Consider the following 18,875-nt stretch of genomic DNA (forward strand, 5'->3'; position numbering starts at 1 on the left):
CACAACCTGAGCTTCGTGGGACTTTGTTATTCTTCTCTCCTGAATAGATCTTTGCATGTCTCATATGTACGTCACTTTGGATAAAAGCGTCTGCCAAATGTGAATTGTAATTCTAAGTTGGGTGAACTCTAAAATGTGAATATGTGCGTGAGTGTGTCTGATGGAATGACAGCTTGCCATGGCCACTGCACAGCTTTCCACTCACAGAATGGTGTAATAGGGTCCAGCCCGGCCATGACCTTGAATACAAATAAGTGTTTATCGAAAATGAAAAAATTCCTCTTTTACAAAGAATTTCTCCTGGTATGATTGCTCAGTGTCGGTGCAATTTGGTGAGTCTGAAAGTTACTTTTGCTCTTCAATTCTGAGGAGCTGACACAAAAGCTGACATTTACAACTGATGTTTTAAATAGCTGAAATGTTTTCCCCCACTGGCATCTGGGACCTATGGATGGCCTTGTCAGTTCGCCAATTTATACATCTGTCTGTTCAACACTTAACTCCACGGCAACATGTTGAAATCTGTTGGGTGGATTGCTATCAAATTTGGTGAATACACTATATTGCCAAAAGTATTCGCTCGGCTGCCTTCACACACATATGAACATGAGTGACATCCCATTCTTAAACCATAGGATTTAATATGATGTGGGCCCATCCTTTGCAGCTATAACAGCTTCAACTCTTCTAGGAAGGCTTTCCACAAGGTTTAGGAGTGTGTTTATGGGAATTTTTGACCATTCTTCCAGAAGTGCATTTGTGAGGTCAAACACTGATGTTGGTCGAGAAGGCCTGGCTCACAGTCTCCGCTCTAATTCATCCCAAAGGTGTTCTCTCGGGTTGAGGTCAGGACTCTGTGCAGGCCAGTCAAGTTCATCCACACCAGACTCTGTCATCCATGTCTTTATGGACCTTGCTTTGTGCACTGGTGCGCAGTCGTGTTGGAACAGGAAGGGCCATCTCCAAACTGTTCCCACAAAGTTGGGAGCATGAAATTGTCCAAAATGTCTTTGTATGCTGAAGCATTAAGAGTTCCTTTCACTGGAACTAAGGGGCCGAGCCCAACGTCCGAAAAACAAGCCCACACCATAATCCCCCCTCCAACAAACTTTACACTTGGCACAATGCAGTCAGACAAGTACCGTTCTCTTGGCAACCTCCAAACCCAGACTCGTCCATCAGATTGCCAGACGGAGAAGCGTGACTCGTCACTGCAGAGAACACGTGTCCACTGCTCTAGAGTCCAGTGGCAGTGTGCTTTACACCATTGCATCCGATGCTTTGCATTGTGCTTGGTGATGTAAGGCTTGGATGCAGCTGCTCGGCCATGGAAACCCATTCCATGAAGCTCTCTACGCACTGCTCTTGAGCTAATCTGAAGATCACATGAAGTTTAAAGGTCTCAAGCTGTTGACTCTGTAGAAAGTTGGCGTCCTCTGCGCACTATGCATCTCAGCATCCGCTGACCCCGCTCTGTGATTTTATGTGGCCTACCACTCCGTGGCTGAGTTGCTGTCGTTCTCAATCGCTTCTACTTTGTTATAGTACCACTAACAGTTGATTGTGGAATATTTAGTAGCGAGGAAGTTTCACAACTGGACTTACTGCACAGGTGGCATCCTATTACATTACTATTACAGCACCATGCTGGAATTCACTGAGCTCCTGAGAGCGACCCATTCTTTCACAAATGTTTGTAGAAGTAGTCTGCATGCCTAGGTGCTTGATTTTATACACCTGTGGTCATGGAAGTGATTGGAACACCTGAATTCAATGATTTGGATAGATGAGCGAATACTTTTGGCAATATAGTGTACATTCATGCTTGTCAGAGGCTGAACTATGTCAATTTTGAGAACCTGATGAACCTTCACTCCAGCACCTTCCTGCAGCGCCGCCCTTGGGCCTAAATGTCAATTTTGATATTTTAAAATCTACCAAAAGGATGAACCCTATCGACCTCATGACCCTTCCTCTAGCATCAACATCAGGACAAAACGTACAAATCTCATTATCTCAATACTTGCAATCTCCCAATAAGTACCAAGCCAACAGGGCACCAGTAGTGGAAGAACCAACTAGCTTTCAATCAAACACTGCTGGAGCTGCACTAGAAACAGCAGGACATGATGTATGCTTAGCCACTTATCGACAGGAAATATAACAACACATCATCAATTGCTGTTTCTTAACAGTTTTAAAGCTGTCTAACTAGGGTGAGTTTTTCCTTTAACATATGAATATCAATAAGCTCTACTCTGCGCTATTCTTTTGAAGGCTAAAACCTGAGGCACTGCATTAGTATTAAGAAAATAAAGTGAAAATCACACACAATAACTGAGGCAGAAATTCTCTGACAAGACCTTGAGCCTGTAGCTTTCACCTGATTGTACCTGGTTTTCCTCCAAACATCTACGGTAAAGAAAGTGTGGAGATGACCACTGACGCAGCTTTTAGGTCACTTAGAATAAGAGCATCAGCTAACTGCCTAAAATGTCAATGTAACTCACTGTCTTTTTAAATACTTTTTTATAAGTATTTAACAAGGTTTCTTCTGTTTGCCTATTTAATGGATTGTTGATTACATTACAATGTGTTTTCCATACATCCCTTTCCTTACTAACAGCACATGTATCATTAAAACCTTTTTAAATGTGCAAAACAAACTCCCTTTTGGAGAGTTTCTCAAGGTCCACATATCCTGCAAGTTTTTACTCCAGCTCTATTGTTGCATACCTGATGGAATTAATATGTTATGAAAAAGCGTAGCCCTTAGTTGGATCAGGTGTGCAAGGACAAGGCCGGTGGGGAAAAATGCAGGACAGATGGGCCTTGAGTACTGGGTTGACAACACTGCTTTAGAGTATGCTATGTTCTTTAAAAAGTAGATACCATGAAAACTTGTTTCTGTTGAGTTTGTCAGGACTGTAACATGTGAGCTTTTCTTCATTATCAGTCTAAACGGCCTTGCTGAGAATATGTCAAACACATAGAGAAACCAGGAGATGGCCAAGTTCTGTCATCTAAAAATACTACTGTCACCTGCCATGACCTCACAACAAGATTACAAAATTATTATTATTGTTGATGTTGTTTTGAATAGCACATATCTATTTTCTTCAAGTCATTCTAAATGGCATGAATTTAATTGGTCTGCTCCTCCTGTGTGTGACAAAACAATCAATAGAAAGAGGACCATAAATCTGTGCAGGTAAAAATACACCACTACTGCTGTAGCATTGAGGAATTTTGTTATTACCTCCTACTATTAATACACAGCTATTTCACACAGCGATTTCCAAAACTGGCTCCACACTACAAGAGGCACTGCTGTGTAGAAACAAACTCAAACGAAGCTTTATGGCAAACCGAGGGAGAGCAGATAGATGGCTTCAGAAGTGCTAAGGAGAGGGTATACCACAAATATGTGAAAGAAAAAGAAATGTGTGGATGGATAGGGATACTACTGTTTTATGAGTTCAGAACTTTGGTTGAAAAAAAAAAAAAACAGAATGGCTGTGCACACACACACACACACACACATACACACAAACAAAGGTTCCTTTCTTTTAGCTGCAAATGTAAAAGCAGCATCTCTCCCCCTGACACGTCAAGAGGCGTATGTTCTGTGGTATACAGATGGCTGGGAGGAAAAAAAATAACGGAGGCTTGGGAGAACATCCTCTGAATTCCAAGAGTGGGATGAATAAGAAATAAACAAACATTTAAAAAAACATTACACAAACAAAACACCCAGCAGGGTGTGAATGGTCCTCTTAATGCACTGTAGGTCTCCTTTCCAGTAAGAGGATGTTGACTGATTACATAGCAAAGTTTAGTTTAGCACAAGAGCCACTTTTTTGGAAAGGGCTGATATTCCAGGAGACATTGAGCAATAAAAACGAACACACGCAATGGCCTTTGTGGCCTGACTGTGGGCTGTACTGTTTCTTTCAAACCCATTGTTTTAGACTTGGCCTCAGATGACCTGTAGATAGCCATGGCTGCACATAGGGATTTGATCAGAAAAACAAAAAGGGAAATTCTGAGAGGAAAAGGCAAGAATATAGGAATCATTATAAGAAGTAACTGGAAGTTGTCAAAAAAGAAAGAAAAACAAATCCCAATGCACATGTGCACTGCCTTAAGGCTGCAAGATTAGTCCTTTACTTTCCGTGGTTTTATCTGCAGTAACAACACAAGGCAGATCCAACTGTTTCCCAACACAGGTACAAAATAAGGTCCATAACCTTGTATGAATGGCTGATTGTGTACAGCAAAACATGACTTCATAACATTAATCATACAGCTGAAATTTGTTTTTGTCCTCCCCCCGTGGACTGAATTATTGGAAGAGTGGAGGCCCCTTTCTGCTTGTGACCCCTACAATAGGATACGACCCCTGTTTGTAAGAAGCCTGCCTTCTTATTACAGCTTTAGTTTGCGGCCCTGGCCCTGTTATGTAGCTGTACCACGCTGATATGAGGTAATTCCGCCTTCAACAAGTAACACACTTCTGTCCTAATTAAAAGCACAATGTTGACAATAAACACTTGACAGTAAACATTAAATACTGAACAGGACCCTATTATATAACCCCATATTCAAACCTATTAAGGTATGAGAGCAAAGGTTTATAGGCAGAAAGAGAGAATTTCGCATGTTGCTGGCAGGGGCACTGTTTTCTCATTTCGCAACACCTCTCATACCCTGCCCATCTTCTCTCCCTCCCTCTCTTCTTGGTCCAGACTTGATGGTGTTGATGATGGATTAACATCACATTAGTCATGAAGGGGGTAGATATGGGGGGGGTAAATTGGAGCCCTGGAGTGGGCGAGCCGGCTGTTTGTTTGATGGAAGGGGTAGGCCAAGTTTTCCTCCTCTGCCGTCAATCTGCTACGTCTGCTGTTGCTTCTACATCCACACCTCCATAGAACAAAAACCGAACTAGTGTGACAGCACTAAATAAGCATTACCACAGAACTGAAACGGTAGCTGTAAATTTAACAATAACAGTGCAGCTGTTACAGGGGAATGCTGTGTTAACACCTATCCCTAACGTGTTTCAACAGCATTGCATAGTGAGTGTGGTCATTAATAAAAAACTGGGCTTGACCCTCTGTAGTGTTCACAGACTGGAAACTTTTTTTTTGTTTTAAACTCCAATGCTAGACAATAGTAGCCTGATATTCAGACTTAATGACCGTTCTGTTTTCTTTCCATTATTCAGTCTGAAATTGCCCCCCTCTTATCCAATTTCTGCAGGGAGATGGATTTAAATTCTGCAAAGCAATCACTAGCTACTGACGCGTCCACCCACTGTGATGCAGTTTTCAGTCGACATAGTAGCTGCTTTAGGCAGTTTACTGCAGTGTTGCAAATCAGTCTAACTTATCAACTTGTCAATGTTGGCACTTTCTCTGTTTATGTCAAGTAAATTTGTATGTATAACGGGCAATAACAAATGTCCCGCCATACAAGGGCAATGATTGGCCTTGCTAGTTTTTCCAACCAAACAATGCAACTGAATCAGGCAACACCAAACCTGTATGAATCTTTTCTTTGTTTTGAGTGAACATGTAACTAACATGTTTGGAACCAGGCTAAGACAAAAGAAAGGGAGGATAATTTTAAAGGATGAAAGTTCCCTCTTTTTTGTACAATGTGAGGAGAAAGGTCTGGCAGAAGCTTTGTTGTCATTTGATCATAAGTGAAAAAAGTTGTGCTCTGTTCGTATTTGCAAAACCAATAATAATCACCAAGGACAGGCCTAAACTGCAGGGCACACTGCAAAACCATTCGTAGGGAAAATGACCCTGTGGAAAACTTGTAATTTCCGTGGAGGCGCAAGCCACAATCAGTTTTGATTAAACAACACCATGGATCATTCATCTCAATAGTAAACTCCACCACAAGCAGAAGATGTGTATTGACTTTGTGAAAAATGTGAGAAAAATAATTTAACATGACACAGCTACAAAAGCCTAACAAATTACAACAAAAGTGGAACCACTTTAACACTATAAGGTTGACAACAACTGAAATTTTGAATGAACAATAGGTAAGACATCACTTGGCTCTAACTCATCATGTTAATAGCTACTAAGAGTCACATATGAAACATTTATCACATGTTTATCTGTGTGCATTTTGTCTATTTTATAATCCTTGACCATGCTGAAGGTAATATTCTCATGCACACACTGTCACCAAAACTTTGTTAGTGCTATGTTCTTCAGCACTGGATTGTTTCTGTAGGGACTAAAACAAGTTTCCACATCAAGGAACATCTGAACACTAATGTCCTGTTAGACACAAAAACACACACACACTATGTATATGTGTAGCATTGCCACCAGTGGAGGGGAATCCACACACACACACACACACACACACACACACACTAGAGAATGTATTCAGTGTGTGAGAAAGTGGAGAAAAGTCTGGGTTTAACAGGCTTTGACAACCTCTATTCCCGGACCAAGGCTTATGTAATGGAGAGGCACCAGTGCCCCTTGTCTATGAGCCATGTGTGAGAGTGTCTGTGTACTATCTGATCATGAACAAAACATGGACAATGAGCCACTGTGACAATATACAAAAGTAAATAAATCACAAACCTAAATGCTAACACCCCTTTGGAAACTTTAACAGCTAGCAATCACTGGGGTAGTATTTTTTTTCTAATAAAAATGAAACTTTTACTTATGAAATGTATTAATATCTGTTTGCATATTACATGTGTTTAATCAGATTTACATGTGCACTTTCCCCGAGGATATGCCTTGCTGTATACATGTGGTTCTCAATCTTTTTCAGGCCAGGGACCCCTTAGAGGGGAGAATTTTTTTCCCAGCAACATGTTACAGAGCACATGGTAATTACACCTTTTATTTAATCTACCACAAAACCTTTGATTTGCATCACATTTGGCCTTTTCTAAATATTTTCAATCACAGTGGCTTACCTTGTAAATTAATGAGAAAATTTGGCCTGTATCTCTCTACAGTTTCTCAGTCCTTGGTAGGAAAGGGAGGCAGTATTCTCATGGCTTCAGCAGCGAGTTCAGGACACTCCTGTGAGCTGTGTCAAGGATGAGTTCTTCTCCAATTGAACGTGGTTTCTTGTTGTTAGCAATCCATCAAGCCAACTTGGAAAGGTTTACCATTTGAAACTTCTGGTGGGTATATTCCTCACTTTCGCATCAGAAAACATCTTCTGGCTTGCTAGCATGGTGTTTTGCAGCTTGGCTGGCTTCAATTTTGACCAGTGTCCTAACTAGGGTTGGGTGATATGTCATAATTTTCCTACCACCCACCGTCAGCCCAACAACCAAGTGATTGCCAATATATTTGCCGGGTGTGTGGTGCAGGCTGTGTGTGTATGTATGTGTGTATGTGTGTGGGTGGGGGATGCTGAGCAAAACCCGGGAGAGACTTAGCAGCCAGACATTTCTCTGTTCTGTTTAAAGGAGGCTGAGATTGTCACTGAAATGAGAACAGATGTCCCACCTTGAAGGTCAGTCCACATTGAGTGAGCCTGGCTAACCCACTGTCTCTAACTTCAGAGCTAAGAGACACAGGAACTATGCTAGGGTCTTGGTTAATAGCCTAAACTGTACACAAAAAACACCAGCCATGGACCCAGCCAATTTATAAACATTGCATAAAACGTAAGGAAATTTGTGTTTGGTAGATTATTTTTTGTTGTAACAATGCTTCTTGGCAATAAATCTTACACCGTTGGAAAGCCTGTTTATTTCCCTTTTAAATGGTGCCACATTTGTAAGGAACATGCATTTGTGGGATGAGCAGCAGAGCTGAGTATGTGCCCATGAAAAATTTGCCAAATCCTCTCTTCTTGGCAATAAGATTTATTGCCGAGAAACATTGTTACATCACAGAAATAATCTACCAAACACAAATTTCCTTACTTTTTGTGCGATGTTTATATTTGTCCAATCTCCCAAGCCTAGTTCAAACCCATGTGTGACTGACTTACAGCAGTAAGAATGACAGCTTAGCAGTATCTCTATTGGCTTGAAATGAACAGCTGGGAGTAAGTGACTCATAGGTGCGCTTGTTTTATTGCACGGCGTGGTGCAATCAATTATTCATTATTTTTTTCAGCTATTTTTGGGACCCTCTGGCCATGTGTCACTGACCCCAGAAGTCTGCAGACCCAATTCTGAGAACCACTGATATACATGCTATGGATGATTCATCATATATTGAATAAAAAAGGTGCTCAGCATCTGAGAGAAACTTTATATTTGGACGCAACCAAAAGCACAAGACTTAATACAGAGAATGAGATTAGAGGTTCAACCAGTCCCCCCGCCAAAATTACCCCATCCTGTTATAATAAAATAAGTAGAACAAATAAGGATTCAAGCAAATGTTGAACTGAAAGCCTATAAATCAAATAGGCTTTGAAGTCATTTTTATGTAGCACAATTGCTTTGTTTTGTTATGTTAATGAAATGTTTATGACATTTAATCAGAACAGCTTGTTATTTCATTCACCAATGAGGAATGATCAGTTCTTCCATACTGGTCTGTTCTTGGGGGAAAAAAAAAGACAAAACTTTTGTAAGCTGCAACAATGTGAGAGAATCCTGTCATTGCTCAAATGTTCTGCCTGTGTGACAATTTCTCCCATTCCACTAGGCTTGCCACTCGTGACGAATTTATTCGGCGTGTATGAAATCGACTAAATTGGTTTATGAACATGACATCACTGGCTTGTAAATTCCTGCAAAGCTACGGAGTACTTAGGCAGAGAGGCTTGACCGGGAGGGGTTTTCTCCTCCCCTCTGTTCCCTCCTCTCTTGTTATACACATTTGATTTCAACTTTGAAAATGTCATTGAACAAGACAATCGTACAAGTTTTACCTACAAGTTCCTCCCTCGGTTTCTCTCTTTTAGTTACTCACTCGCTGACTCACTCATTGTTGCTCTTAATATGCATGCCCTCCCCAATCTTCCGCCCACCTCTCCAGGGGGTTGGGGGGCCAGTGTTGATAGCACTAATTTGCCTTGCCTAGTTTTGCATTCTTTGGCTGTCCTCCATTTCCGCTTAGTCATGGAGTCAATGATGATTCTCTATGCTCATAATCATTACCCCTCAGGCAACCATGAAACGTCATGAAACCTCCCATCTTTTTTCCTTCAAACACAGATGATGCATCCATTTTGCCCTGGGGACTGGGCAGCCCACAACTCATTACCTCGTATGACTGCACATATATAGAGAAGAAATAAAGTCAAAGGAGCATGAAGATATGACAACTCACCATGAGATTTTGTCAGGTTGTCACCTAACAATTCCTTGTTTTTCTGGTGCAAGTGAATTTTCAAATGTGTCTCTATTAGCGACTTCTGTGGGCAAACTTCATTAGTTAGATTTCATTAGCTCGGCGTGGGTCACTTTTTTTTTTTTTTTATCCCCCACACAGTAACAAAACACCAACCTTCACTGTCAGGTAATGTTTGCCTAAAGTTACCTGACAATGAAGACAACACTGAACTAATGCTAGTATCTACCTGAAAATACTAACATTAGTTCAGTGTTTCAACAGCGTTAGCCCCAAGTGATAGTTTTCACTTTGTCTTGGTTTTTAAATGCAGCCGCACATCATGGCCTCGGTCTTTTGCACTGGTGCCCAGCTCCACCACTGTTGTTGTGGTTGCTTTGTTTTGTTGTTTGTTTGTTATCAATTTATTGATAATTATTGGTAAGTGGTTCCAGCCATTTTGAACCTGCCATTTCCACATCCCTTACCACCTTGCTGAAACACTGCTGAGCAAGACACTGACCCTTCCTTCTGTAGATGCCTGTTTTGACTCTGAACCCGGACATCCATGAGGAGGCAAGACAATAAGATATTCCACTATGGGAATCAATCAAGTACCATATTACATTTATCTTTTCAAGGAGGGATTGGACCTTACCTCACAGCATTAGCCTTTCTCCCCTCCGCTTTCATGAAGACCTTTATATGATCAAATGGGGCATGGACATACATCTTCAATCTGAAACAGAAATTCACATCAAAACAGGGGCTTAGAGATACAACACTGCCTTAATCTGAGAAAGAGAAGGACAAAAGATAAGGGTATGACTGTGCACTATTTTCTAAGGTGGTGAATCAAAAGGTCGAGGCACAAAGACTGCATTGACTGTGTAGCACACTAGAGCCACAAATGTACACTTGTGTGGAATGCTGACTGATGCACACCTCTGATTGAGGTTTCATTCCTCTATCCTGGTGATGGCCACGCTGCCTGAACCTGCTGCATAAAGTCAGCCAATGGGCCACGGTGAGTTAAAACCTACTCACTTGAGTCCAGACAAAGCAGAGACTTTTCTAAATGCCAGGCACTGTCAGGGGTCTCTAGTTAGTTATAACACTGAAATCACAAGAGCCCTGATAGTTCACAGTGCGCCTTAACGGAATGCTCATTATACTATTACTTTATAAAGTTTTAGATACCTTATTATTTTGACTTTTACTGATACACAGCTTAGGCCAAGGGAAACAGAGGCCTGTTAGGCTAGTGTTTTGGACTAGCAATAATGAGGGGTCTGGCAGTAGTGTTCTGCTATCGAAGAGCACAATTTACTAAAAGAGTATAGTGCAAGTTAGGAAAAACACAAGCCCGAGAAGTAAAAAGAAAGTGAAACAAGAACAAGTTGGCAAAAACACTGAGGAAAATGTAACACAGCATGAAGACAGAAATAGACCCAGTGACTGAAACTGGATATGGCTCATTCATATCAACTATCAGGATAGAAAAGGATCTTTGAATGGCAGGTGCAAATAACTGAATTATCCCTCCTCTTTTGTTGCATGGCCAGTGAAACCTAATGAAATTCAGAAAGCACAGCTCTACAATCTTCTGTTCACTTTCCCTGGTGGAGAGAATTCACACTTTCTTCGAGAGTTAAAGCCCTCAGCTCATCTCTCACAGGGCTGTGAGCGTAGACCAAGCTCTGCGTATGTCTCCTGGTGAGCACAGCTGTGGCATGTCAAGAGCCTAAACGTGACATGGTGCTCAGATGCTGCATTCGACAAGGACTGGAGAAATGGCAGAATGCTACTCTACAACACCACTGATTTGCACAAGGCATGATTTTGCCAGCTGCAGATTAAGTAATGAATTAAAAACACAGAAACAGGACACAGCAGGCTGGTAGAAACATTCACTATGCACATGCAATATGGAGCACTGAAATTCTACAGTAAAATTTAAATTCTGCTGTGTGGCAGCCTCTTATCTGGCTTTCATTTCACACTATACTATCCAATAACGGTGACCATGATGTCCGCCATGACAGGTCCAAACTGCAGTGGTGGTACTTTTTTTTTTTTTTTTTTTTTTTAATGTTTTTGTGTGATGTGTGGTGGTGCTGGTGACATTGCAGCATTAAGATACTGGATATCAGTGTAAAAAAAAATCCAACATTCCCAAGAGTTTTGCCCAAAACAGACAAGCAGAGGTTCAGAAATGACAAATGGTTGGCTGAATGGACAGATGAATGGACAGTCCCTTCTATCTAGTTCCTTCTATCTTGGGGCACAATAAATGCTACTGTCATAAAATGTGTAAACAAGAATATTAAGAAAAAAAAAGAACAAGATCAGCTGCTATCCAAAGACTACAGACTGACTCATGATTAACTGATTTTTATTATGTCCAACTTTTGATATTCCCATTTTCTTTACACAAGGTGGAAAGAGAGCCCTAAACCATTATCAAACCCTCATCATCCAAGAACTGCGTCGACCCTTGAGGCTCTAATTATTTCACAGAGCTCAGTATAATTTTGTAATTCAGAAGTGTGACAGAAATGTTAAACTCTTTAACACAAAAGCAAGACATCAACTGCTGTGAAAAATCTGTTCCAAAGGCAAGAAAGACACAAGTGAAAATGTCCATCTGAGAAAAAGTCACTTGGTTTTGCACTTAATGTTATACTCTGCTCATTTAGAGGAACTAACAATAAATATATAAACATATAACAAAATGAGGAACATTTTAAAAAGTGAGGAATTTGTTTAATTTTCTTTAGCAAACCCCTGTCTGAGAACTCGCTGCCATGAAAGGTAAAAATCCAATTTGAGGTTAGTGTGATTATGAGCAGAGAGTCAGCAGGATTTAGTCAGCAGCCATGGGGCGGCGGCATCATGCCAGTTCACATTATGCATTTTTAAAGGAAATATAGACAGCTGGGATTTGAATATCTGTGTGGAGATAAATTCTCCATGAACATTAAACCATTAAGAGCAACATTTGTGCCTTGGTTCAATCCCTTTCATACACGGGTTCATTTACGTGCAGACTGATTTATAGTTAGTCTGCAGTGGAAGTGTAATCCTTACACACACTTCAGCCAAACTCAATTACAGGGGCTCTGGCCTGGCGTGCATGCAACTGTAGACCTGCTATAGGTCATCAAAACCAAAACTGCAGTCATGGCTACAATATGTTTTGACAGAACAGGATGGTGAGCCTAGCACATAAATCTGAAATACAATAAGCCAAAGCGTTTTCAAAGAATTTTATAGCATTTATAGCAGCTGCTTCATATATGCAGTGGTGATGTTGCCATCAAGGTCTGCATTTTGTCATCACAGATTAAGACAATACAATGTAAATTCCCATGAATTGTTGCTCAGACAATACGATGCAATCACGTGGTGTAATGTTTAACAATATGCTTTCCTTGTCCCTGTTACCATTTTTATAAACATGAGATTCCAATGACTAAGCACAGCCTGCTTAGTCGCTCGTTCCTGAGAATCCAGTGACTAAACACAGCTTGTGGAGCATTCCCAACAGTAAAACTCCTCGTTTGAGCGTTTGAAGGCAAAACAATGGACTGAGCACAAATCATTATTATTTTTTTTTGTTATTGTTGATGTTTTTTCCTTGAACTTAAAGAGGCCTTCCAAACCACACATCAAACTGGTGTTGATTTCTGGGTCTATTATCACATTGTGAAGTTTTTTACTTCGATTCATGAGTTTTGTGGTGGACCCCAAACAACCCGGGAAGCTGAATTTCTACCACTGAATGGAATGCAAGAGGCAGAGTTTCTGAGTGTAGTCCAGAATTTAAAGAGATCTGCAGTCAGCAGTGATAACTTGACACAATAAAACTAAAAAATACAATACTGAGAGACTTGCATTAAAAAGAGTAATGGCAACATATTATAACTTTATTCCTTGTCTTGGCAGAACTCCTAGTGTACAAGTCCAAAGTCATAAAAAAGAAAAAGAAAGAAAGAAAGAAAGAAAGAAAGAAAGAAAGAAAGAAAATGTAAGGCAGCAGAAAGGCAGACGATGAATGCAAGTGCTAACCTTTACATGTGGCTCATTAGACAAAGCCATGCTTGCCCTCTAAAATACATTAGAGGTGTCATCAGAATGAGAACAGGGCCAAAGGACTGAGACCAATAAGGGATGGTGAAATGGCCCATATGACCTTTTCTAAATATCACGCTAAAGTGCGTTTGCGTCTACATATATGAGTGTCTGTGTGTGCATGTGCATGTGCACATGCGTGAGAGTTATTGATGCTTGGTGAATGGGGTCAAAGCTTTGATCATCCTGGGAGGGGACTGAGAGCAGTTCTATCAATCAGAGACTGCAACCAAAATGACTTGAGCTATATGTAGGTGTAGAGTGAAGTTGCGCTAAATTACCTCACTAATTCATTATAGGTTAAGATGTTACCACCCATGGCTTGTATTATTTGCTAGCTTGCAGCAAAGACAAGACAACATGTAATCGCAAACAACAAAACAGGGCTGCTGTTGTATAGTTGACCAAACGTTAGTTGATGAGAAGGGTCTTAGCTGACCAGGTTTTCATTGGTTGGTTGGTTAGTTGGTTAAATTTGAAACAATGGACACAGGAACTGGGGACACTCAGGGCTCTATCTTTCACACTGCGCTACCTGTTGCCACTACTCGCTACCAGTGAATTATGCATTTAGCAGCTTCCACTATCCCTAAATGGTATCTTGCGGCCACACTACCCACTATACATTACGCTGACTCCGTTATTTGCGCCTGGAGGTGTGTCCGTGGGCATGTTTATGCGCTTTCCCTACAATTGCTATCTTGACCACACACATTAGGGAAAGCGGATAGTGGGTCCTCAGAACCACACACTATCATTTGGGCTTTTACAAGAGCGCGCCCAGGCGGCTTCAATGCGCATCCACTTGGACACATGTGGACGTGGACATGTGGCTCCACCTCCCGAATTAACTCGCCAATAAAAAGCCACCTTGCTTTAGCCTCAGTTGAACCCCTGAGAAAATGGCAGAGATCGTACTAAATCGCGACCTTCCTCTCTCCATCACGGGTTTCGGCTTGCAGATTTGGGGTAGCGCAGCCTGCTCTTAAAGGCAATGGCACCTGGCACACTCATTGGTTTAACTGGCGTAACGCCCAAACCACACCTATGCATAATGTAACGGGTAGTGCAAGTGTTTTAGGGATAACGGCAGGCAACTTTTGCGGGGAAACGCCTCTTACGCAATGCTAAATCATGGCTAATAACGGGTTTAGGGACTCTGATGCAAGATAGGGCCCTCAGTCACACTGAGACAAAGACATAATTGTTTACATGGCTGGTCCCTGCAGCAGTTAAACTGTCAGGCAGGAAATCCAAAATGTGGGATCATTTTGAGAAGGTAAAGGGTGACCTCAAGAAGGTGACATGCAAACTCTGCAGTCAAAGATTTGCCTATCATTCATCAACCTCAAGCATGACTTAGAACTAGCATGGCTGCTGGTCATTCTGACACATTCAGACACATTTAGCTGGTGTTGTTGACAGGTGACTTGTTTTGTGACTGCATTTGTAAAACTTATATTTTAAAGGCTCATTATTACAATTCTGTATTTCTCTAGTGTAACACAGTGTTAAAAATGTTATAGAATTTTTCTTAGCCCTAGAACTCAAAAAAGTACCAAAAAAATGTATTTAAATGATTAAATTAATACCATAAAACATGTGACGACTAGTCGATTAATGGTTTGAATGGTTTGGAAAATCTTTGTTTGGTGACAGCCCTGGATCAAAATGTATGAGCATATGAGATGCATTAAAATGGAACAATGTTGACTGAATGATTTAATAAGTGGAGGAAATTGGGTGCAGTTAAAAATTGTTGTTTGTGTTATCCTTTTATTTTCTTTGTCTCATGCCCTCCTGGACATGGAACCATTTCCAAAAAACCTGTAAGTCAATGCAACCGACAATCAAAACAAAAATTGAAAGTGGAACTTAAGTACTCAGGGAGGTCATCTTACTTTTGCCGTTTCACAGGATCGGACTCTGTAGGGTGAATGTAAGGGGTCAAGATCTGCTCCAGGGTTTCTGTGTCAGGAACCCTGATAAGAGCAAGAGATTTGGAAGAAAAAAGAAAACAGAAAGGAAACATGTTAATGTCAACAACCAAAACATGGTTTTAATGGATGGTGTCCCTGTGTTGTTTCTATAATCCTTGGCAAGCAATACACCTCTTGGTCTCACTGCTTGCTTTGCTTTGACTTTGGGCACTTTTGTGAATATCTGAAGTTTCTACAATGAGTAGTGCCTTCCACTGAAATTACCTAATTTCAAAGAGCTATGATAAAATCCTGGTTAACTCACCAGTTTATCAGTTAGTAAAACACATGATATGCATACACAATAGGTCAAAAATGTGCGTGGATATATAATATTCAAGAAATTGTGCAACTCACCTCCTCTGACTAAATTCTGTGCTGCTCTGAGGGAAGATGAATTTCAGGTGCCAAAGGAACTGATTTTGTCTAAATGAGACAAAGATGAAGAAACACAGTGAGCAACTCCAAATATTTGTTGTCTACTCAACATTATAAATAATATTGTTTGTTCCTTGCAAGCCATGTGTTAGGTAGTTGACTTAAAAATGTATCAATAGTTGAGCTAACTGGTGCTCTCCTAGTATCTCCTTCACAGTTAAACACAAACGCCCTTGTATGAATTCAGAGTAAAACGGATTCAGCCTTGATCTATCCAAGACAATACGCCTGGCTGCTTCCAAGATCTTGTCCATCTGTGAGACTCTGTGTGTGTGTGTGTGTGTGTGTGTGTGTGTGTGTGTGTGTAGTGAGTAAACCAGAGTCACCATGGAGACCATGACATATACACTGAATACTAGGACACCAGCTGGTGGATATCACATAATGATCACTTTTTCTGGGGTAATGCTTTGGGCAGTAACTATAAAATAAGGATGGATTTTCTGGGTTGCTGGGTGTGCTCTAAAACCAAACATTCACTCAGTAAACAGTTACTGTGTCCTTACCTTAGGGTAATCATGGTGCAGATATATCCCTGAATATATATATTTTAGTAAATTAATTGAATTGACAACTGTTATCATCTTTTACAATTACTGGAAAAATTACAAGCAACTTGACAGTCAGGGTAATATGAGGCATGACAGCCTATAAACACTGTACTACACTAAAGTTGGCACTGTAGGGGGATAAAACACACTGAAGCTTAAAACTACACGAATCGAAGTATAATTCCTGATGGTCTTCTGAAATAAATGCAGTGTATAAGCACACACATGAGGAGAACCTATGGTAAGAATAAACATTTTAGGAAGACCAACCCATGCCTTAAGTGTGCTTCCAGAACCTTGGTACCCCACATGCTGTGGGCTGAACTGAACTACAAAGACTCTTGATGAAAAAGACCAGATATGATGCCATTTATAGAGTAGAGTGGACCCATCAACCCCTTCTCCAGCAGGGCAGAGGGAACCGAGGCCTTGGTAGGATCCACAAATAAAGATGAAACACACTGGCATGGAGTCAATGCTTAGGCACATATCAGAAACCTTGTTATTAGGGCGTAGCACTCACCAAGTAAGATCTGGAGCACCAGTTGGAGAATTTAGTATTTTTTTGTAAACTGGAATGGAATATTTCTGCACCTTTTGTGACCCATTTACGAACAAACCTCTCAAAAGTTTCTCTGCAAAGTTAACTTAGAAACACCTCTTAAAATTGGACAACGACAAATGTTCCAAAATCTCACCCAATGTTTTTTTTTTTTTTTTATTGTACTGCTTTTATTCTGGTGAGACTATCCCTCTGTTTTTTTTTTTTTTTTTTTTTTTTTAAGAGTGGGATTTGAAAAGTGGGTGGTCCTGGCTCAAACTGGTAAAAAGGATGTTGGAGTACATCTATCCATTATTACATGAAGCAGGCAGAAACTGGACAAGACAGCAACTGTAGAAAAACTCTTAAACACAAAAGTTGGCGCTATGCTTCCTAATCATACTAAATATAGTATATGGCAAGAACCTCAGTTTGAGTAATGATGTGCAGCATGTAAAAAATATGCAAAAGCTATAATTACTAGAGTCACTTAAATCATTTTTTGAGCCAACTCATGTTATCCAGGATTGCCTCTATCTAGGATGGAAGTAATTCTGAGGTGTGTGTCCTGGGCATTTCAGTTGTAATGAAATCCTCCAGTTAAATTGCATGTATGCCTCAGTCAAGCTGCAATGCATTACAATTTGCTTAAAAATGCAAGTCTGATAAGTACATCATTTTAATACTGTGTATGACAAAGAAGCTTGCAGACCTACAGGTCTCACAGGATAAGGGAAATGATTTTCTTGGGTCCTGACCTCCATGACCTTTTGGTTATGGTAAATGGTACATGGTCTACCAGCTGAGCAACAGAAGAACACCCTATTGTCCAATACTTTTAACACATTAAGTTGGTTGAGCCTTAATGCAACTGCAGAGTATGTTAGCTATTGGTCTTTATCTTGTTCTGAAGAAGACGACCATGAAATTCAGATGATCCAGAAGTTGAATGTGTATGCAAGAAGAAAGTTAAAGTGAGACATGTTCTCCTGTCAACTGTTTGCACATCAATGTGAAACAGTAAAATGGGCTTCTTTCAAATCGTAAAAGCTCCTAGCCTGATATTAGACTTGTTGCAAAACTTGGTGGCTTCTTGTTCACAGTGACAGATTACCTTTACCAGCTGAATTAGATCAATATGGAGATGTTTTCTTTGTTGTCTGGAACTGAATGGGAGTAAGTGAGCAAAGAGGAAGAAGACACTTTGCCAGGCCATCTTTTTGAATAAGTATTTGTGTGAAATGGGCCAATATGTCAGGAGTTGTCAAATAAATGAAAATAAAGAAACTGCATGCCCACACACACACACATTCTGAAAAGCTTGATCATCACCAGCTCTGAGATGCTCTATACCACCTCATGTGTTTTTCCTTTTGAATGCAGGCCTGGTTCTGATGCTGCTGGTAGTGCTGTTCTTTTATGAATCCAGATGGGAGTGTTACACAACAGGGAGACATGTTTTTTCACGAAAACAGAAATGGGATGAGGAGAAGGAGATCAAAAGGGGAGAAATATGTGCAGAATTGGCAGAACATCCAATGAAAGGTGGTTATGAGTTTCCACTTGGTTGTGGGGAGAGGGAGGAGAGGTAAAGTTGTAGTGTGGGCAGCAGCAGGCGGGAGTGTAGGCAGGAGGCTGTGAAGGGATTCCCTACGCAGGTGTGGGAGGTACCCAACACCCCAAAACCCCTTGTCAGAGGAATTTACAAGTGTTTGCTTGGTTTTGGCAGTTTCATCCTTGGCGCGCACATGTGTGTATGTGTGTGAGTGTGTGTCTGCACACACAAAAGCAAATGAGGGTGAGACACCAGGTGTGATGCCACTAATCTCCCATTACAGCAAATGGAAACTATGTCTTCAAATGGAAAAAGGGCTTGCCCAAAGATGCTTGGGCGCATTTCAGGCAAGGTCATGGTGCATACCTCAGATATGTGCCA

At 40.8% G+C, this 18,875-nt stretch overlaps 1 protein-coding gene across 1 annotated transcript in view; it reads right to left on the reverse strand.

Annotated features, from left to right (window-relative positions):
* The window catches only part of znhit6 (zinc finger HIT-type containing 6), a 41,242-nt gene that overhangs the window by 6,244 nt on the left and 16,123 nt on the right, over positions 1-18,875 (reverse strand). Inside the window, exons 6-8 of the mRNA XM_030050238.1 lie at positions 15,767-15,835; positions 15,332-15,412; positions 9,955-10,035 (exon numbers count right to left, since the gene is read on the reverse strand). Coding sequence (XP_029906098.1) covers positions 9,955-10,035; positions 15,332-15,412; positions 15,767-15,835 — 231 coding nt within the window. The remainder of the gene's footprint in view (positions 1-9,954; positions 10,036-15,331; positions 15,413-15,766; positions 15,836-18,875) is intronic.

Source organism: Myripristis murdjan, chromosome 4 (genome assembly GCF_902150065.1).
Source record: "Myripristis murdjan chromosome 4, fMyrMur1.1, whole genome shotgun sequence".
NCBI classification, from domain to species: Eukaryota; Metazoa; Chordata; class Actinopteri; order Holocentriformes; family Holocentridae; genus Myripristis; species Myripristis murdjan.